The 22,455-nt window shown below is 46.7% G+C and overlaps 1 protein-coding gene across 7 annotated transcripts in view; it reads right to left on the bottom strand.

Annotated features, from left to right (window-relative positions):
• LOC144179594 (sodium-coupled monocarboxylate transporter 2-like) overlaps positions 1-22,455 on the bottom strand; it is a 213,792-nt gene that overhangs the window by 103,666 nt on the left and 87,671 nt on the right. For 6 of the 7 annotated variants that reach the window (XM_077708012.1, XM_077708010.1, XM_077708007.1 and 3 more), the window contains 4 exons: positions 21,073-21,153; positions 17,875-17,948; positions 1,931-2,071; positions 1,293-1,422 (listed from right to left, as the gene is read on the bottom strand). In XM_077708012.1, the coding sequence (XP_077564138.1) occupies positions 1,293-1,422; positions 1,931-2,071; positions 17,875-17,948; positions 21,073-21,153 (426 nt within the window). The remainder of the gene's footprint in view (positions 1-1,292; positions 1,423-1,930; positions 2,072-17,874; positions 17,949-21,072; positions 21,154-22,455) is intronic. The other variant, XM_077708009.1, reaches the window with a different exon arrangement.

A 22,455-nucleotide genomic window follows, 5' to 3' on the forward strand; every position in this document is an offset into this window, starting at 1 on the left:
GAAAAAGTTAGGCAGAAAAAGCTACCTGTGTTTGTTTAAAAGGTGCTGTGAGTTCCCTCAGGTAAGCCTATGTGCACGTCCCTTAGCAACTAGTTCGTCGGCCGCTTTGGCGTCATAAGCTACATTCATTACCAGGCGGTCATGTGCGTACGCCACCACATACGCGCTCGCGTCTCAAATGCGTACTTGGCAAAGTGGACAAATTCATCCGTAATAATAGTGTAAATTTAGTAAATCAGTCCAACAAAATTTTGAAAAGCAGCGAAGACTGAAAAAGAAATTTGTAATCTAAACTAAGAAAGAACACCCAAACCGAAACACAGACATATATCATAAAAATTTTAATTTTCTCAAGTCCTGCAGCCGCAAAAAATTGGGAATTGGTGAAGTTAGCAAAGTTAGTAATTTAATAGCAAAAATATAGATTAGCAGTCCAAGGGTACGATAAAAACTAATTCCGAGACATGGTAGAGACATGCGAAATACAAATAGCCGCGCTTTCACGGTCCTACAACTCCGCATCAACACTTATGCATATTCTTTTTTCCCACGTACAATACGTCACTGGAACGCATTACCAGAATCTGTCGTTCTATCTCGGACTGCTTCGGAATTTGAGAACCACCTTCTTGCGAGAACAAGTACAAATGAACCTAACCTACGTTGTTAGCCGTGCAGAATGAATGTTTGCACACATGTGTGTGTGTATGTATATGTATATGCATAGATTTCTTTATTGTACTCACTCGCTTGTCTGCATTTTTTTTGCGTTTGTTTGGCATTATTTGTTTGCATTGTTTGTGCAATAATATAGGCACGCACGATTATGTGTTTGCTTTTGTGCGTGCTTATGCACGCTTATATGTTATTACAAGAATTTCGTAACCCCACCCTGTATCGGCCTCACCGGCCAACAGTATGAGTAAATAAATAAATAAAAAAACCCAAACTAAAAAGGTTGCCAAACACAGTGCAATGTAGCTCAAAAAAGCGCAACTTCGCTGCTGTTTTGGCCATAAAAACTGTAAATAAAGTAAGCTGGGTAGGAATGCTTGGGCGTGTTTAGACAATTCTCGAAAACTTTGTACATTTTAAAAATAACAACAATATACACTATTTCTAGACAGGAAATTTTTAGCCGGGAAAGACTGGCTCACGGCATACAGGACAAGTTTGCTGTTGGTATACATCCCTTAACAAAATAATCGGAAACGCATCCCGTGAGGTGTAAGTTTGCAATGATTTGATTCGTAAAGCACCACAAACTCGCTACTGCATTCCATTGCACTCACCTCATCGTACTTCTTGATCCTTGATGCCTTGACTGGGTCGCACTTGTAGTACAGTGCGAAGAGCGCCAGACCACAGTAGGCCGCTATCGTCAGCGTTCCTCCGATTCCCAGCATATTGATGTACAGTGCCCTGCAAAAGAGCACTTTGCATTGGGCGCACCACTTCGCAATGAGGGGGGACATCCCCAAAATATGCTCCCTGCGCTGCATCTAAAAAGCAAAAACTCGAAAACAGATATTTAACCGCCGTTACAAATACATCCTCGTCGGCGAGGAATCTCGTTGCAGTCACGTCCTATCACTATAAGCTCATATTTGTGCCGGATCCTTACAAAAGTGGCGCTGTTAAGAGCAAATGCCTGCAATGAAATTGTGCAATGCATCAATTTCTATAAAATGGATTTGGCTACCAGGTAGTCCTAGTTCTGAGGCTACTGTGCCGGTAATATGAAATCAGGAGATGAGGATTCTCACTGCAGAGTGGACGTAGAGGGATATTTAAATCAAATTTCAAATATCGAATTCCCCCCCACAAAGGCATCTAGACAAAAAAAAAAGCATCCCAACCAGTCGTAAACCCCTTGGTTACTACGGCTGATTGTCCCACCTAACACGGAGGTACGCGCAAAGTTTCTCACGTGCGAGCTTTGCGTATGGATCCAAGGGCGCAGAACCTCTGGATCATGGTCTGGTTGGCACCAAATATGGTGGTCCACATGACGGCGCACCCGATGGTGACGCTCCAGAAGGTAAACGTCTTCTGAAAGTTGAAGCTCACACTGCGCAACAAAAGTGGGGAGATAAAACATCCTTAGTATTTTATTCACACGAGGCGCAGTGAAAGATTACTAAAAAAATAACCAAACGCCGTTAACAGATTTCTTAGGATGAAATGATACTAAATAGCAATGACGCAATAAGATCTTGAATATTGATGTTTACTAAAAAAAAGGGGGATCCTACGCAAATATTGCTAAGGTATTATCAAGTTTAAATAAATAAGATATGCAGCATCCGAAAGCAGTGTGTCTTTTTTATTGAATTTATTTACAGCCAAACCTTGGGGAAATAAATCGATCAAACGGAACTGTCGCTCAAATGAAGCACTATGCTTATGGTTTGTTGGCTCTGCAACAGTGCTAAAGAAGCTGTTTTTAAGCGGCGCCATCACTTCGCGGTTCCTAAATCAACAGAACTGCAGTTAGCAGCAAGAGAATACACAGTAAATACGCAATTTAAACCGCATCGTGGTACGTCTAGGTATCTAAAAAGTGATTTCAGCCTCATAGTTATACGCTCCCGTACCGTTGCGGTGGTGTCCAGTGGTTCTACATGTTTATTTGTTTGTTGCCATGGCCGATCCTTGAAACGCATTGAGTCTAAAACACAAGTTGCTCTAGATCGATAGATTAGCTCACCGCGAACGCGAATATACCACTCTTACGAGTACCTTTTGTAGAATAGGGTAGAAAGTAGCGAAAACGTGAGGCAGGTGTCGCCGCCACTCGCTATACAGCGCAACTTACACCGGAAGTTGTTAAAATGGAGTGAGAAATATAGCAGTGATGCAGCCTCACAATTTTGTAAAAACTGAACTGGAAGTTTTTGCAGTGTCATGTTTGAACGTCGAACAACAAAAAAATAAAGCCAGAAACAATATCGCGAGAACACAGGCTTATATAGATCGCGCGGCGAGACCAAACGCCAACAAGTTCGTTTCGATTTCGGTGCAATACCTGGTGCAATACTTGGCCATATACCTGTGCGACCCTTATACAATACGCTAGGCCTAGCGGAATCTATTATGACACTCTGCCTGCCTTTGCAGGGAAAAACAACGCGGGAATGGCTATTTTGGCGAAGGTCAGTTATACTCATTGTTTTCAAGAGTGCGCAGCGTCTTTCCCAGCTTCCGCTGGATGGCGCTACTCATCCACAATTGGGGCGATTCCGCTACGCGAGGCGGGTGCGCGATCAAGCACCGGCGGATTCATCGACGCCAACATTGGCGCGAACTGAAAAGTACAATATGTTTTGCTTCAGTAAAGCGTACAATACTTATTACTGGTCCCATGAAGAAACATTTTGCTTAGTGGTCCCTCGCAGCCAAATATTGGGAGTTCGAGAAAGTACGCCCGATTTGACCGAATCTGACGGAAGTGCTCGCAACGTGGTAGCCTTGTACTATTCGGTTGCTCCTTTACCGTTACTACAGTGGCTACCGTTACACATCGCCGCTTCATTGCTTGGTTCCGGTTTAGCGTGACGCAAGAAGAGGCTGCACTAGCTGCTGTTTGCGTTACGGAATCGCCGCGAGGAAAATAAGAAAGGGAAATACTTTGTTTGATTAGCGATTTTGCGGCGATTTTTCAGCAATTAAGGCATCCTTTCGCACTGAAGAAACGGTAAAATGGCTATGAGAAGCTAAAATTTTGTTTCAAACGAACTTGGTGGTTGCCTTCAGCGTCCCTCTAATGTTGAATTCATAGTCGATGTTGACTTTGACGTCTCTGGTAGGTATGTTTTCGCTTGGGGATATCTAGACGTTCGCTAAATGCAATCATACTAGAGAGACAACTGGAACTTCTCAATGAGTTTGCAAGTGTGCATAACAAAAACTACAATTTCTCCGAAGTATGGCATTCCAAAGATCACTCTTGAAAGAATGCTTCTAGAGAAAAACAATCCGCAAGACCCTTGGATAGCTTTGCTACGCATAGCAGGAGACTGTGATAGTCGAACCATGACCATCTCAAAGAGAGCTTAGTAAGGAAGCAGAGGAGGCCCTGGAGTGAGCATATTCCTATCATTCAGCAAACACAGGGTAATTAACCTTCCGTGCTGCGATTGATGGCAAACAATATTTACAGAAAGAAAGGAAATTGATTGTGCAACGTGCGGAGAACGCGCAGTAATCGCTGTGAATACCGCGAGAGCACACTCCAGACGACATAAAAAACGCAGATGGACCTGCTGTTCTGTACACTTTGGAGTAAAGCTCGCTATTACAAATGAGAGATATCCATTAGCTGAAATCTTAGTAATGAGTGATGAACTGTTCTGTTGGCGGAAAATCTCGCATTAACAAACAAATACTCGGTGAAAATAGGTAAATCGAAACACTCTCACTGTTTCACGAATGTCACCACCTTTTGTACGTAGAGCGCATGCAACAGAGTCGTTGAAAGAGAGATCGTGGAGTTAAGCAGTTTTATTTCAAACAGAGTGGGGTCTCCATCTCCTGATGCCAGGGGCGTGCGATAGCTCCGGCGGGTGAGTGCGCTCATTGGCCTACGTCACGCTGGTGCCGATGACACTGTGGCTTTGCGTTACAAGTGTATTGCACACGTCTCACATGAAAGCCTGGAGACACAAGCAATATTCATGGACTGCAGAACTCACATAGCGGTCATGCCCACGGGACACACTCAATTTGGTACCACAGAAAGAGACCTGCTCAAAACAACGGAGCCAAAGGTATCTGATTTGATTTTATTCAGCGAGGTCGACTCAACACTGGTGTCGCTTCTGTGGAATGCTGGTGTTCTTGCTCAACCAAGCCCCAGACGAAGCATGACCAGAAGATGATTTTCTAGCTGAGCATGTAGTCATGACCGCACAGCAAGGAGAGAGAGAGAGAGAGAGAACTCTTTAATGTGGGCTGGTGAGGTCAGCTCTGCTAGCGGCAGTAAGATACGGAACGCTATCGGCAGAATCTTTCAGAGACGCACTATTTCATTTAAGAAAAGAGACGGCGACAAATGAAGCAAGAAAAGCTGCAAACATTTTTCATAGTTCAAAAAGCACCTGGTGTGCATGAAAAACATTTTTCCCGCTTTTCGTGTTGATTGTGCTTTTTGGCCACCTTCCAGTGTTTTATATTCGGCTAGTCAGTGCTATGATTGCCGAAATTCTGATACATTGATCAATTTCATGGGAACTAGCCAGTTGCTGCTAGTGGTACTAGCTGAGGAGTTAACGAAATAATCCTCGTATCACTATGGCATTGTTACGAAGTTGTTTACGAAGGTTTTACGTATTCCACCGCCTTCGTCATGTGAGGTAGCGTGGAGGTGGACGGCAAGAAAACTGCTGCCTTGGCGATGGCGACAAGAAGCCGAAGGCAACCTTGATTGTTTTACTGCATGGCGAGAGATGAGCCCAAGCAATGCATGAACAATAAGCTTCCGGCGAGGTTAAGGTACAGGACTCGAGCAAAGTGATTCGCCGCTCACAAACAAATGGTCCTCTGCGCTTGGGGCCACGCGTATTTATGCCCAGAGCGCTAACTTTCATAACAGTGCTAGTGCTTTTGCACACGGCGCGAACCTAGTAAAAACACACACAACACTCTATCCAGATTTCGTGAGGGGTTGGTCGGAGCGGCGCCCGCTGAGTCTAAGAGAGGAAGAGGTAGCTCGGTTGCGGTGTCTGAGTCCTTCGCGTCTGCTGCCGCGTCTGCTGCTGCCGAAGTTTGAATCACGCCGACAGCGAGGCGCTCGCGATCGTGTCATTCTGTGGCATGTTGTGTTCTGTCCGAGCGCAGGCTTGCACTCGCAACTTGCCGGAGTTGCGAACATCGTTGCGGTGCGCAAAATCGTAACAGTATGCAGGTCTCTGCGTTATGCGATTCATTTCTTGTTTGCAATAACGGAGGTGAATATAAAAAAACCGTAGTTTTCTATACACTTCAGCTTTATCTCTCAATAAACCAAACTCAGTATAAATTGAACAAATTTCCGTGATTCTCTGAAGTTTCGTAGAAAGCGAGTTCACTGTGTTTATTTGCTTACCCTTTACTGGCTTACCCTGCAAAACCTTCAATTTATTCCCCCTTTCTAACTCTCCGTATCGAACAAGATGTCAGTGAGTTTCGGCTTGAGCGAAAAATGATGGCCGCGCATCTGCTCCTTTCGTTGCAAATGTCGGCAAAAGACGATAGTCGACTCGCGCCCCTGCCAAGTAAATGCATCCCTTCTCTTTCTCTCTCCCCTCTGATGCTGTTCCTCTCCCGTTTCGTTCCTCCATAGATGACAGGCTTGATGTTTGCTCAAGTAAATGTAAATTTACCGCGTCCCACTGCTCCAAGTCGGCTGCCTCGATGCCGGCGCCCCCGTACGGCAGAGATGCGCTTGAATCCAGGTACCCTACTACAGTCGAACACGGATATATCGAACTCCTAGGGGGTCGTGAAAGAATTCGATATATCGATAATTCGATATATAAAATAGGCCTATCTGAAGATTATCTGACAACTCCGCACATCACTGAGAGTTTTCTGAAGTCGTGGTAAACGGTAATTTACCGCTTTGACCGTCAAAGCACGGAAAATTCGAACCGCAGCATGATGACCACCGCACTTTAATTATCATTGAAATGTCTTTGAACTTCGCTTGTTTTTTCTTCTGCGTCGTAGAGTTCGCCAAATTGTCTTCAAGGTTACAAACACACACAAATGAGAAAATCAACGCTGTACACTGTGCCACAACAAAGGCGAATAACGCTGACGTAACCTCGGCTGCAGTAGGCGGTTGGGAACGTTGTCAGGCACTGCGTGCCGTTATCTTCAGTATCCGAACCGAACACCTCCCCCATCTAGAGGCGTGCAACGAAGTCGCTTTGCACCCGACACGCTCCGGAATAGCCGGGGCGGGTTGTGCTGCATTCGCCTTTACGTCGATGTTGATGGGTGCATCGCCCTCAAAACTACTGCGAGGAATTCCGAACGCCTTTTCAACCAAGATCTTTTCAGCAGCCTGCACCGGACGAATTCCCGCCTTCGTTGCTCCGAAATAAATGACTTGTACAAAACAAACATACAACGCCGCATCGGTCCCCCTGCATGAGCCAACAAACAGCTCAGTCACAGAAAAAGAGTTCCTCCGGTCAATTTCTTTTGCTCCTTTATGTCCTTTCGCCCCAAACACTATCCGCGTTCTAGCTATGATGGAGCTGCCCCTCGTGCTAGCGTGAAAACAAGCTGTTGAAGGCCATCGAAGCGACATAATGCCACGGACGCCACCTCTTTCTCACCAAGCCAGGCAGCGCCTGCGATGAGTCAACATAATCATCAACTCCACCCTATCAGAGGACGCAAACTTTCAGGGGAGCCTTCGGCGCGGAATTCGATATATCGAATTTGCCCGTGATCAGGAGTTCGATACACGCGCACAACAGCCCTGTACTTTTGCATGGGATTTTCAAGGGGATGTTTACACTGTTCGATATAGACAATAATTCGATATATCCGTGTTCGATATATCCGTGTTCAACTGTACTACGTTGCCCTACTCCACGAGCGTTCCCAGGGGAACGTGGAACCTATCAAGTGGAACCTTTCGTTGCTGTTGCCGTTTTATTTTTTAAATGCCACCAGGAGCTACAGCAGCGCGGCCAACAGCACGCGACGGTTTTATATTTCCTTTGCTATAGCAAAAAGTAAGCATCCATAAATTTTTATGAAGGAGCACTGGAAATATCACTTATGTATTGATTTTACTCCTTATATTTGCTTAATGTCTTGATCTTGTTCAGCAATGTTCACAGATATGAACATTGACACCGGACCTCTGTCCGGTGTCAATGCTAGATTTGGCTGTGGGTATATAAGACTATTGCGCAGCTTCTGTTGCACTTTGGCCGGGTGGCTAAATGAAGTCACAGACAGACAGAACAAACTTTCTGCGTTTAACTAGCCCAAGAAAGCCTATCGTGTTTAAAATTGGTACAAAATTTGTACATTCAGTTCAACCGCTGCAACTGCGCTGTACAGACGGCCTTTCGTGCTTAGAGCTTAACGTCTCCAGAACCCCAACTTGCGGAGGCTCAGCGAGCATCCATGACCTAGTCTGGAACTAGAAGGATTAAGATGCTCCATAGAAAGGAAACTGTTCTTAGTTATCGTGTATGCACGTAAGAGTCGTGCTCCTCTATGAGTCCGACGTGCTCCTGTTTTGTGGTGCGGCATTCTTTTTCGACTGAGTGCTGTAAAACCGTAACTACAAAAAACATAAAATCAGGCACACAAACACCTATTTTATGTCAGTACGTTCCTTTCATTCGAATAAAGCGCGAACACGGCCAACCCACTTCGGCAGCTTGAGCAAATCCGCAGCAATTTTATTTCATTCCCCCTTGGCAATAAGTTCGCAGTATCAAACGCCCCTTTAGCCAGTAATGCAATGTATTTAACTTCTCCAAGCGGAATGTATAAAATCTTCGTTAGTTGCCGGAGTTTGGTAGTGCGAGGTAATAGTTCTGAACATGCAGACGCACTTATAGTCCACACAGAACGTACTTTATTTAGAACTAGCCGGAACCTGACCGGCGTCGTCCATGCTTGGGTGCACACTTCTCCTCCGGGCCCGCGCAATCTGTCACGCGAGTCAATTATTAAAGCGTGCCCCACCCGATGGCGGTACTTTTCTGCAGTGGTGCGTAACGGAGCGCAGTACATGACACCTCCTTCCCTTTAGAGAAGGCGTGGGTAGCGGCGAGGCCTCCGTATTGTTGGCTGAGAGTTCCGGGGCTTCACTACGACCAACTCTCGTCCATTCCGTGGAGCAGTAACGATGGGTTCAGCTGGACGTTTTTCCACCTCTGTTTTACGTGCAGAGCACTTTAAAGGCTCACCTTGTCGTCGTAGCTCGCTCGCGGGACCCGAGTAGAGCCACACGGAGCTCCATCGTAGCGGCTATCATCGTGGCGTAACCGAGAGGGTTCGAACGCCAAGTGGTTTATATAGTCACAAGCGCTTGAAACTCGTGAACCTCTGGCGCTTGTCATACATCTCCTTGTTATTTAGGGCCAAAAAACTGCAGGTTCATTTGAGGGAAAATATACGTAATTGACCGGCAGCGCCCGCGTTCATTTAGTTACTAACGCCCGTTGGGTTGGTTTTTACAATAGTAAGGGAAAAAAGTGGCGGTGCAATGCCGGCACGTTGCGGGAAGAAAAGCGAGCACAGAAGAAGAGAATTCCCGCTAGCCCAGCTACAGGCAGGGGGCGCGCGAGCACTGCGAAGGCCGGAATTTTGAAATGCCTTGGGTGCTGGCAGTGAGCACATAACGGCGCTACAGCCGATTATGGCGAATCAGTGCTCTGCACTTCAGACAGCTTTCACATTGAGTGGAGCGGCTTTATTTTTTGGAATGTAACCCCGGTGTTTGACCGTTGAAACTCTGTTGCTTATATCCAGGTCCCACGCCAACGTCAATGATGGGCCATCTGTGACTCTATTGGTATCCCGTTTCCTTATTTGGCTCAGGTGTCGTCGAACGTCTCCTCCGCGACATCGGACGTTCCAAGATCGGGGGCCGATCTGTTTATGGAGGACCCCAGAAATCCACTTGGGCTCCTTCAGGAACAGCCGCACCATTACTTGTTGGCCTGCCAATAACTGTCGGTTCTTGGGCCGTTTCTCTTGCTTCTCAGTTGGCTGTGGTACATGCTTGATCTGGTCTAAGTGGGTTGCAAGCGCCCGTCCAAACATTACCACGTCTGAGGTGATTCCTGTGTTCTGGTGGGTGGTCCTGGGTTGCCGAAACAATATTCGCGCGAGGCAGCCACTCATCCACCCAGACTTTTCCCGTGCCAAAGCTGTCTTCAAGTCGCCCACACAGCGCTGCCTTCCCGCTGGTAGCAGGGTGGTACGGCGCCGAGCTTATGCGGCTGACTCCGTTGTTTTTGCAAAACCTCTGCATTTCAACAGACATAAAAGCTGCACCATTTCCGGACACAATTTTTCGCGGTAAGCCAAAAGTAGCGAAAAGGCTGCACAGTAACGCAATCACTGCTGCCGACGTTGGCTGGTTCACTTCTCGCGCTTCCAGCTACTTGGTAAAAGCATCGGCGACCACCAGGGATGAAAGTCCACCCACAGGTCCAGCGAAATCCAAATGTACTGTGTGCCACGCCGTTGATGGCGGTGTTCGTGACGTCATTGGGCCTTGCTGGGTTGCGCTGCGGCCTCTGGCATGGCTCTCATGAGTGAACTCTTGGCCCTATATCGCCATCTAAGCCAGGCCAACACAATTAGCTGCGCGCGCAGCCTTTCATAGCCGCGACTTCACGATGCCCGGCATGCAACAGTGACATGGCTTGTTTGTGCAGGGTAATGACTACGCTGGACCCCCAAGTGATACAACCAAGATGGATTGCCAGCTCAGAGCCTCTTCTAGGTAAGGTGTGTATTCGTCTCCCTTGAGCTGATGTATTTTATCTTCATGTACGGCTGTGAACGGCTTTGAGAGTCTCATCTTCCTTTCTTAAGGCTGCTATAACACCTGCTGCCAGGGTACCTCAGTAAAGTTGGCTCTGCTCCCTCAAAACTCAGACTCATTGCCGAGCAACACATCTGAGCTCACTCAAAATCAAACTCACTGCGAGCGCAAAACTTAGATCTAACTCGGCTCAGAACTCAAAATGAACTCAGAATTCAAATGTACTCAAAACTCAGATGTACTCAGAACTCAAAATGGACTCAAAACACGAACTTAACTCAGAACTCAAATGCACTCAGACCTCAAAATGAACTCAGAACTCAAATGGACCCAAAACTCAAAATGAATTTAGCATTGGCGGTGACGCAGACTGCGACGTACGAGAACGCCTTTAAAGGGCGTTCTCGCGAGTGCGACATCGAACCTCTCGGAGGAAATAATACGATATGCTTTCTTCCACGGCAGTAGCGGTGACAAGTTGCAAGCGTTCTCGTTTCTTGCGGCAAACGTAGGATGCGCCTGATGTTGAGCGTAGGCCTATGTGGTGTCCACCCGGCGCGACGTGGATTGTGCAAATGTGTGTGGCGTGTTTTTTGGCCGGATGCGGCTTCTCCTACAGCTTTACGAATTATTAAGTCGATTGTCAAATCTTAAAACCTGAGGTATATTTCCTTACTGAGTAGCGTTGCTCTGGCTTATCGGGGTACGGACGGAGCAGGGGTGTGGCGCGTCTTTTTTTTTTCTGGCGTAAACCGGTATGATTACGGCATTATTGCAGAGATTCGCAAAGAATTAAACGTTCGTGCACAATTATCCGAGACTGGGTAGCTTTAGGAAAATCGGTTTGAACCTGCCTTCCTGCGACAGACGGATGCTTAGGACGTTATTTTTATGCCAATGGGCATATTATCGCACGTACGAACGAGTGAGAATATTGTTGGGGTAATCAAATGTGGTGGCGTTCCCTTTCTTGACAGTCAGAGACTCTGGTTGGTCGTAATCATCAATAGCATTTTTAAAAGGTATAGGAGAGGTAAATAAACATCGAAACTGTATACTTGCTGGAAAAAGCCCGAAGTGTGTGGCCCCTCGTCGTAACCACGTATTTTTTATACATTGTCAAAAAATACACATGCGCGCATCTTTTTATTATGCCTGCTAAGGTTACGGTACGTATGTTCCCATCGCTGAACAAAGTGGAATTAGGTCAACTGACTATGCATGGACTCAAGGACCAATTGCCTTGTAGATTTTGTCGGCAGTGCTGGAATTTCTGAAAAGTGCCGTCAGCTGTTAAAGTTTTGAAATAGCTGAATGCATTTCGAAGGAATGGACCAGCAGTTTACCTTCCCCTTATCTTTCTGCAAAGTTTGTGTGATGACCCTGTGTAATTTATAAAAATAAGTCTATTGCACCTGCGTTTCATTGTAAGGGCTGTAGTTTAATGAGAGAGAGAGAAAAGACCTTTATTCGGCCGAAGTCATTCCGGAGCTCGTGCAGTAAAGAATATATAAATTTATACGTTTAAGTTTCAACAAAGAGGGTTACAATGTGTACTGGCAGACATTCAGATTTCCAGCGTCTCTGTCATGATCGCCTGTTGTTATTTTACAGGGTGGTGTACATCTTTAAGGGTCCTGCCATGGAGCATACTTTAATTTAAATTTAACACCGCTTCCCACTTTTGGTTGTTTTTATTGTTCCAGAAACTGTTACAAGAGTTGGAGAACCTTCAAACTGTGACTGAAGGTTGTTAAGGTTGAAGAGCGGCAGTAATAATTTTAATCACTAGTGTAGTAGGTATAAATGGGTTATGTAACCCGTTCATAGTGCTATGTTCGTAAGTTTGAACCACGCAGTGTTGCTTCTGGTTATACAGCCGTGAGAAGAATAGAAAACAACAACGCGGCATATCAAAATGGTTTAACTTCGGGCCTTCAAAGCGCCATGTGGCTACTTTTAGAGCAAACTTTGTTGCTTTTGATTGTACAGACACCGTTAAAATTGGAAACATCTGCTACACAGGTCACAATGGTTTTACGTCACTTCTTCAAGGTGCTATGCAACTCCTTCGCAAGATTGAACTGTTGCTTCTGGCTAGAAAGCTATGGTAAGAAGTGCAAGCTGTAAAAAATTGTTGGAATGGCTTTATAGCGGCCCCAAGCCTGTGATGTCGCTGCTGCTCGCGCACACATTGTAGCTTCTGGCCATCAAGTTGCGGTGAGAGTTGAAGACACTTACGTAGTGCGTTAGAATAATTTCATTCCACACTTTCAGGCAGTGAAGTCGCTGCTTCTCTCACGCGCACCTTCTAGTTTCTCGCCATGAAGTTGCCGTGACAGTTGTGGTGAAACTCAGAAGGGCTCATGCTCACTCACCCATAATCGGCTCAAACTCAGTCGGGCTCAGACTCACTCGGCCTCCCTCGGTTCAAACTCGCTCAAGCTCAAACTCACCATGCCACACTAGCCTCGCGCTCACTCAAACTCAAACTCACACGTCACAAGTCAAAATGAGTCTGAGTGAGTGCACTCATGAGTGAGTCCGACGACCTCTGGCTGTCAGTGGCGGCCGTGGCAGGGCTTCGAACAAGATTATGTCACCTGAAACATGCACTGCGGTACCGGCAGCATGCTCAGTGCCTTCGCATTTGGTGCAGCTTACCCGCTCTGTATACTTGAGGTCATAGTCATGGGCTACCAGTTTCAAACACTACCACGTCATGCACGGCGAAAGCATCTGCAGCACAGCCTTTTTTGGACCCAGGATCCCAAGAACAGGCTGATGATCAGTGAAGAACGTGACTTTGCGTCCTAGTATGTACCTGTGAAAATTGTCAGCCGGGAACACTACCGCAAGGCTTTCCCAGTTTAGCTGTGCACAATTACGTTCGGTGGCCGTATAGTGTGCGGGACCCAAAGGTTATCGGGGCTCTCTTCCCAGACTGTCTTGCTGTGCCAGTACTGCCCCAACACCGTAAGGTAATGCACCACATGAGATTATGAGAGGATTGGCCTCGTGATAATGTGCTACGGCTGTTCTTCTCGCGATGAGCTGCTTATTTTAATCAAAAGCGTTCTCATGCTTTTGATTGCATTTCCACTTCCATGGAGCATGTTTTGGCAGGAACTCGTACAGTACTGAAGCGCTCGTTGCTCGACATTCTAGAAAACGGTCTGTTATGGCCAACAACCCTAGGAATGACGGCAAAGTTTGCTTCCTTGTCGTGGAAGTGCTTAGACGATAGCCCTAACCTGGTCATCCGTGGTGTGAATTCTCTTGGCGCCGATTCCCTAACCTAGAAAAAGTGTACTTCCGGCACTTCAAAACGATAATTGACCTTGTTTAGTCGAAGGTTTACCTTGGCCAGCCTCTGCAGTACTGCTGCCAGTCAGTCGTGGTGTTCTGCCTCCGTGGTGCCACTGATGATAATGTCCTCGAGGTAAACACAAACACCAGCAAGTCCGCACAATACCGTCTACATGAATTTCTGGGAAATGACTGGGGCTGCTGATACGCCGAAAGGTAGTCGCTTAAGCTTGTACCGATCTTTATCGCGTTGACAGTGAGGGTCTCTGTCATCGATAGCGTCACCCGAAACTGCTGACATGCTTGAGTTGGGTCCAGTGCGCTGAAAATCGGTCCACCTCACACGCTACCCAACACTTTCTTGCGTTGTGGGAAGTGGGTATACTGTCTTCGGTGTAGCATCATTGACAGTTAAGAAGAAGAAGAAGGAGAAGGTGAAGAAGAAGAAGAAAGGAAAAGAAGAAGAAGAAGAAGAAGAAGAAGAAGAAGAAGACTTTATTTTTCAGCAGACGTTGTTACAATTCCTGCTGAATGGGCAGGGAACTCGGCAATGCGGTGGTGCTCAGTTGACTTAAGAATGCCACCGATGTGAATGCCTAGCTTAGTTTACCAGTTGCGCCCCAACAAACTGCAGCCCGAACCCTTTACCACAATCAGTGGCACTTTGCACATTTAGTCACTGTGGTTAACATTTGCCATTGCTGTTCCAGGAACTTGACAGGCAATAACAGCGCTAAAACGGGACGCAAGAAAGATTGACAAGTCAAGTCGCTGACCTTTCTTGAGTCCCGTTTAAGCGCTGTTATTGTCCGTCAAGTATGTACCAACAAGCCCGCCCTACCACGCTTTTCCAGTTCCAAGAAACTTAAGCGATTGCCCAGGCCAAGTGCGGGGGTAAACGTCGTCAGGTTGCAGCTCCGGCGCGTTAGTAGGCCACAAGGTACAAAATGTCTCGTGACTACCCAATTTCGAGGCGGCCCCTGAGTCCACCTCGTACGCTACCGGTTTAGCCTGCACCTTGACTGGCAGCATTATCTTCGGCAATGTGCCCTCACTTGGAACCGCGGGGAGGTCATAGAGCTCTGACGCCAGCGGATCAGCCTGTTCAGCTGACTGATGCTCAGGTGCCGCACCCAAGCAGTTATTGCGCTGATCCGCGTCCCTCCTCCTTTCTTCTTCGCGATGCAGGCTCGCTGTATATGCCCCCTCTTACGGCACAAGTTGCACGTTGCCGTCGCGACCTTGCACGTTTTCGGGCAGTGCTTGTGGTCCACCACCTGTAAAGTTGTTCTTCCTTGATTTGGCATTTCTTGTGCATCGTTCCGGACGCAACACTGCTGCTTGCCTTGTTTACTTCCATCTGTTCTCCTTTGATGCTCTGCTGCTGACGAACCGCCCCCTCGGCGCGGACCGCCAGGTCGTAGGCTCGGGAGAAGGTCAAATCGTTATCGGCAAAGAGCCGCTGTTGGAGTTGTTCGTCGCGAAGGCCGCAAACGAATCTATCGCGTAATTTGACTTCCAGGGGGAGCAGCATCGAGCTCGAGACCGTAGCCGCCCCATCGCCCCACGCAACGGCAATGACGCCCCTTTAATGGCGGCCGCTCTCCCCGGCGGCGCCGCGGCCGTCGTCACGGTCACCGAAAGGGAAGTTCCGAAGTTGCGCCTAGCGGAGAGCGTGCGTACAGCTGCCGCGTGCTCACTCACTGATTCTCCATGAATTTGAACCTGCCGCTGAAATATACTGAGGCAAAATGGAAGGACGCGCTAGTTGGTGAACATCCATGAGTGAAACTTACGGGCAAACTGACACAGGGATGAGAAAGGGAAACTACACGCTGAAATATTGCGCAATAGTACACTTCCGACGGCCGCGGATGGAAGTGCGCCTGCAGCGCGGCCACAATGTCGGCGTAGTCCACTTGGTAAGGCGTGAGAGGTTGCAGCCCACACAGCGTAAGGTGCACGCGTTTCTTCATTGCGACCCTGACGTCGTGACCTTCAAAATAAAACTGTACACGTCCACGCACCATGAATTCCATGACGTACAGTTCCAATTGAATTCTTCAATGCGGCCAGCGTAGTCCGCGGCACGCGCTGTCAGTCTTGCTTCTTGAGTAGCTCCTGCCGCTGTGGTGCGGCTTCTCGTCACCAGTGTTAGCTACCGGAGTTCGGCAGTGTCAGGTGACAATGCGAACTCGTAGCCGCACTTATCCTCTGACAACCCAGCGACCAACGTATTGCACATTCAGATTTCGGCGCTTCCTAAACAAAATTTTCTGACAGAGAAGCTGAAACAGTCTCTTCAAGCTGCACTAGAGACTGGTGCTGCTATCTGTTGTTGTTTCATGCAACTGTAAGCGCTTGGTCGCACACATACTAAAAAAAAAAATGCCGTCTTTCAGTCCGGAGGTTTTTTATTGACGCAACCAAGGTAAATAATTTTTATGTATTTAAAAACGTTGTGATGCCCTTGAATATTGTTTTCCGAGCTCATGAAAGACTAAGGTCTCATTCACCACCCCCATTTCTTCCTTCAGTTTTCTGTTTTCTTCTTCATTTCACTCATAAATTCGATCTGCAAGAGGCTGCACGTCAGGAGAACGTTGACTCTTCGTGGATACAATTTGCAGAATCCATCATTTTGATTTGCTTTTTCTCGCTACTGAAATTGGGGGTCTTTTTTGGAAATAAATAATAAAAAAATCTTTTTATCTTTTTAGATGTTGCAGATGCCTCGACCCTCGAACTTCTTTAGAGTATTGCGGCAATGGGGACAAGCAGCACCGATTTCGTGTTGTTACTTTTGCGCGAAGTTTCCTTTCCCTTGAAAGATTTAAAAGTCTAAGACAAGGCCTTGAGAGCTTGCCAACCTAAAGTTCTTCAGGATGTCGGGTTGGGCTTCCAAGGAACTAACTGCTTCACTGGGGGCTTACCTTTGAAGGGAATAATTCACTTGTCAACGCAGGTGTTTGATGAGCACGGCACAGTGAGGCAGGTGTTTACAATGATGGCAAGAAGACGGACTTTCCGTAGCGGATGGACTTTTTTATCTTCCTCAGAAACAGCTAGAGAGATACAATCAACTCACACACACGCGCAACCCACACGCAACACACACACACCCATAGAACACACAACACAACACACAACATGCACGCGACACACACATACCCAGACACAACACAACACACAACAAACATGCACGCCACACACACATACCCACACACAACAAACAGACTAAACAACACACACAACAACACACGCACACAAACACACAACACAAACACACAACACAACACAACGCACACACACAACACACGCACACTGTCTATGACATAATGCTTCATGGTTTTTTCGACGAGTTAGTCCCAGTGTGCAACATATTGCACATCTAATAACTTTTTAACGAAACGTCAAATGACATAATTATCTCTGTACTGTGATAAATTCAATTATTAAAGAAAATTAACTGGTTGTTACTACGTCAAGTATCGGGTCTCAGAAGTTTAAAGCACACAAAGAACGCACTTTATTTAGAACTAGCACGTCCCTGACTGGCGTCGTCCACGCTTGGGCGCGCACTGATACTTTGGGCTGGCGAAATCCAAGTCACTAGAGTCACTAATTAAAGCGGGCCCCACCAGGTGGCGTCACCTTCCGCTCTGGGGCTTGACGCAGCGCAGGACATGACAATCTTGACGATCTTGTATCGTACGTTATACGCATAAATTCGGCGGCATTTCCGCAAAAAAAAAAAAAAAACACTTTAACTTCACACTCAGGCGAAAGCTGCGTTTTGAGCTTAACTTTGACGCGATGTGGTTGTTAAGGTGAGGATGAACGTGAAGCCTGCAGTGAGGCCTGAAGCCTGCAATAAGACCTGCAACATGAGTCTTGGTGAAGACGTTTAAACCAATATATCAACGTGACTGATGAAGCTTATCTGTTTAAGGTAGGTCGAGAACACTTATTGAAGCTGTACGCGAGGTTCGGGGTCATATTGAGAAAATCAGAGTCAGCAGTTTTGCTACCAACCACCAGTGCGTACTTACTCGAAAAACTCCAGTAGTCCCTCTTTGTCTACAGTAGTGAAAACTGCGCCGACACCACCAGCCATGACAGACCCCTGCATAGAACGTCAGCACAAGAACGCAGAAAAAAACGAAACGTTAGCGTTCAGATTTCTCCCGACCATGCGAAACAACTTATAAGCTCCTCCTTGTTCATCGGCGCCCCTTCCACCGGTGACTATCTACGTGATTGATTTCAAGCGAGGGGGTGGTTGATAGCACGTGGCGGAAGAGAAACGGTAGAGCACGATGAGAGCTGCCGTAAGGTTTTATGGTAAAAAACGCTAGACTCCCTGCCCAACAAAAGATGTAAATGTTGCTTCCGTATGCAGTTCTGTTAACGTGTTCGAAAATCTGCAGCGTTATATTCTTTCTCCATTGAAGTGATTCGTAAGAACCCACAATGCGAGGTAACGCTACAGCTGCAGTTCCAACGCAGACACACTAAGCGAAGCGATCGAGCCGTTTCATATAAAAAGCAACGAAGAAAACTATACCAGCCTTTCTTCCGTGACGTAAAATGAGAAAAAAATTGCTTTCCTTTCGAAGGTGATCGCGTACGGTTTTGTGGGGTTTTTTATGTGCCAGAATCCTTATCTTGTGTATAGCGCACTGCAATGCCGAGTTGACTCTGCTTGCACGTCTTTGTTGTCATAGTATATATTTGTGTCCATGCCTAATAAACATCACTTGCGAGTATGCGGCGTCCAGTGTGTCCTCTTCTATTACTTGTCAAAACCAACTATCCCAAATGTCGATTGTGCTATTTTTTTCTGTATGGGAACAACGCACAAACACAACGACAGCAAGAGGACATTAATTGGTCAAGCCGGCAAAGGAATAAATGTAGGAAACACAAATGCACTGAAATTGGGGCCAAAAGGGACAATCGTTCAAAAGTTAAACCATTAAGCAAATCGGTCGAGGAATAATTCAGACAATGTACAAACGCCACAATTTTATGAAATTAAGACTGGGTTGAAAGAAGTGACTTGACATGCCTATCACATAGTTAACATGGCCACTCACTATAGAGTCTAATTAAAAGAGGTGTCATACATGGGCAAAATACGAACCCTAAACGGCAAATATTCCAATGAAAACCACTTGATATTCATATCTCCTATCAGTTTTCTCTGCAAAATCCCGCAGAAAAAGGCAGCATCCTTGGAGTCTACGAAAGGGTGGTAATTTTTTCTTTGCGTAATGATGGAGGCAGTTCCCTGATAAAACTATAAAAATACCATAGTGCTGCAGGCAAGTTTAAACAGGGCGCATATGAGTAAGCATTTTAGGGGAAAACTATTTAATACCTGGAGGAAAGCGCTTTGAGTACACTTTTAAGACTTATTGCCATCGGTACGGGAAATACCGTGCACGATACCAGAAGCTGGTAGGAATCACAGGAACAAGGCCATCGGAAATACACCGGAGCGAATCATTCATTACATAGCAAAGACTAAAACAAGTCTGTAACAAGTGAAAACCGCCTAACGTGTCCTTTTATAAAATGTTGAATCCTTCTGGGCGCTTGAGCAGACGTCGTTGACACAGCGACGTGAGGGACAGAAAGGGCGAGATATATCTTTAGTCCAGCTCATCAGAATAGATATGCACTATATCAGAAGAATAACTCAGTACAACCAGCTGCCTTATAAAACATGAACAAGCCCGGGCAAATTTATGCCGCCTCAGATCGATGACTCTACATGACTAAAGGTGGACTGAGTGAATGTGTTGTTGACTTCGGCTTGGAACCGGTTGTTAAAGATACGTAGGAGTGCCTGAATACATGGGCAATTTAAGCTACAGAGCTACTACATAAAGAGCAATTAGGTGAACCATAAGGCAGGTTCCCGGTTAATTTTCCCTGCTTTGCGATGCGCGCACGGGAACGCTCTGGCTGACTTCACTAGCTGCATCATGCCGTCTTTATTAAAACCTGCAATTGTACGGCGCTGGGACCGAAACCTACAACACGCGAGTTATGGGAACGCAGGGGTAAGTGGCGTCCCGATTTTAGGCTTGGCGTTGCGCTTTCAGCTTTAACCTCGTCCATCGGAACACGCAACCTGACGGACACTAAGTTTGACGTAGCTTGCCCAATGGGCCATGGAACGGATGATGATAGGAGTAACAGTTAGGGACAGGACACATGCTTCATGGATCAGAGAACAAACTCAAGTAGATGGTATCATAGTTCAACTGAAGAAACAGAAATGGACTTGGGCTGGCTACGTACTAAGACGAACCGACAACTGCTGGACAGTTAGAGTAACAGAGCGTATACCAAGAGATAGGTCTAGAAGAACGGGTGGGCCAAGAACAAGATGGCGGGATTAAATACGGAAATTTGGCGGCCAGCACTGGACTCGAGCGCCGCAGGACAGGAGCTTTTCGAAGTCAATGGGAGAGGCCTTCCCCCAGAAGTGGGCCTGACTAGGCTGTTGTTGTTCTTGTTGTTGTTTATGAAGAAGAAGAAGAAGAAGAAGAAGCAGAAGAAGAAGAAGAAGAAGAAGAAGAAGAAGAAGAAGAAGAAGGAGGAGGAGGAGGAGGAGGAGGAGGAGGAGGAGGAGAAGAAGAAGAAGAAGAAGAAGAAGAAGAAGAAGAAGAAGAAGAAGAAGAAGAAGATGATGATGATGATGATGATGAAGCAATCACAGCTTATTTACAGAGTAGTAGGTTCGGGTTGAGTCATTTTGTGATATTTTATGCCTCGATGTCTGCTTTAGTGAACCCGAAATAAATAAATTGGGCTACGCCGTGGCTGATGCGGATGAAGTGAAATATTTTTGAGATATCAAGCCGTATACAGAGCGCCGGCCGAATGCAACAGGATACAATAAAAAATTTCCGAGGGAAAACGAGAACTTTAAATCAATTAAAAAAAAAATTTTGTCCCGTGTTGGTGTTAGAACTCGCAATAAAATCGTGGCTGCACCTTAATGTCACGGCTGGCCTATTTGTGGGAAGCGATTCTAGTTCAACCGGGTCGCTCCTACCTCACATGGCAATTAGCTTAGCTGACGCGGTGTGTTGGGGGATCTGTCAGAGTGTGTAATTCATTGAGCGATGCTGACCAAGCTTCAAAATGTTTTATAAATATTGGTAAACATGCCCAAAGAGCACCCTGAACATAATGCTCGGTTTCGCTATTGCTCTGAAATGAAAATTTATTACCTTGATGGCAACAATCAGAAATCCGGAGAGCATCAGCAACATCTGAACGACATCGGTCCAAACGACGGCTTTGATGCCTCCCTGCGAATAACGGTCGTAATAAGTCCCATACATCTGCACCGAGTATGTATGTTTTCAAAAAAAAATATTTAGCAAAAAAAAAAACCAAGAAAGCTGACACTCACCCGTAAGACTTGAATATAGCAAAGTTGTACGCAACCCTCAAGGTCATCACGATGGTTCATGTCCACGGTCGCCGCCGATTCGCTTCTTTTTCGCTGCCGCAACGACCTTTACTCAATCATTGTTGCTATAAGCGTAAGCTTCCTTCCTTTTTTTGTAAGTGATAATGATTCGACATCACCTTGGAGGAGCGTACGCAGTGAAGTGTCTTTCTCGTTCTGAGCCACAAGTGTTGCCACGATTACAACGAACGCTGGAGTCTCTCTCGTTCCGGACAAGTGTTGCCACGATTACGGAGAATGATGGAGTTCTTTTTTTGCCAATGTTGGCCAATCTCCCTAAGCGGGCATGCAAGGCTTTACAAACATGCGCCGGGGACGCTGGGCGGCTGCCGCGAGTCACTAACGACGAGCGCTCGGGCTTTTCTTGGTTTTCTTAACATCCGGGCGGTCGCTGCAATCCTGGCCAATCACCCTAAATGGGTATGCGTGCCTTGACAAATGTGCACCCGGGATGCTAGGCGATCGCCGCGAGGTACGCACATACGAGTGCTCGGGCTTTTGTTGTTTTTAACAGCAGGGTGGTCACCGCGAGGCACGCGCTCACGTGGGCTCTGCATTTTTTCGGTACGTTTAACTGCGGACACAAAACTAACGATTTGCTAAGCAGCTTGGCTGTAAGAAATTGGCGCAGCGTGCACTAGTCATGCAAGGCTGGAGAAACAGCAGAGGTTGCGCCCTCTCTCCTTTCGTCGGATTCCCGGCTGTCCAACCTCCCATTTATTTCCAAGCTTGCCGCTGAAATTTCTCCATGGCTTGCACGCCCGGATCGTTTCATCCGCAGGCTTTCACATCTCATTAAACGTGGACCGCATTAGTTCGTGCTAGAACCCGAGGCCGAGTCCGAAGCCAACCCCCATGCTTCGAACCCAAAGGAAATGCTCTGCGCCCGAAATGTGACGATACTTCATTCCGATAGACGTCGGTTTCATAACGCCAAGCACCGAGGTTCGATTCCGACCGCTGGAAGTGTTTTCTTCCCTATTGGCTGCACATGTTATTGTTATCCGCCGTTGCTAACCCAATACCCTTCGCGCCTTTGGGGTGGCTCAGTGGTTAGGTGCCGGTTTCACGGCACAAAGGTGCCAGGTCCGATTCACGAGACCTCCCAAACCACATTTATTCTGGAGACTGCGAGATT

This window comes from Haemaphysalis longicornis, unplaced genomic scaffold (assembly GCF_048455015.1).
Source record: "Haemaphysalis longicornis isolate Haplotype H1 unplaced genomic scaffold, Haemaphysalis longicornis Haplotype H1 scaffold_4, whole genome shotgun sequence".
NCBI classification, from domain to species: Eukaryota; Metazoa; Arthropoda; class Arachnida; order Ixodida; family Ixodidae; genus Haemaphysalis; species Haemaphysalis longicornis.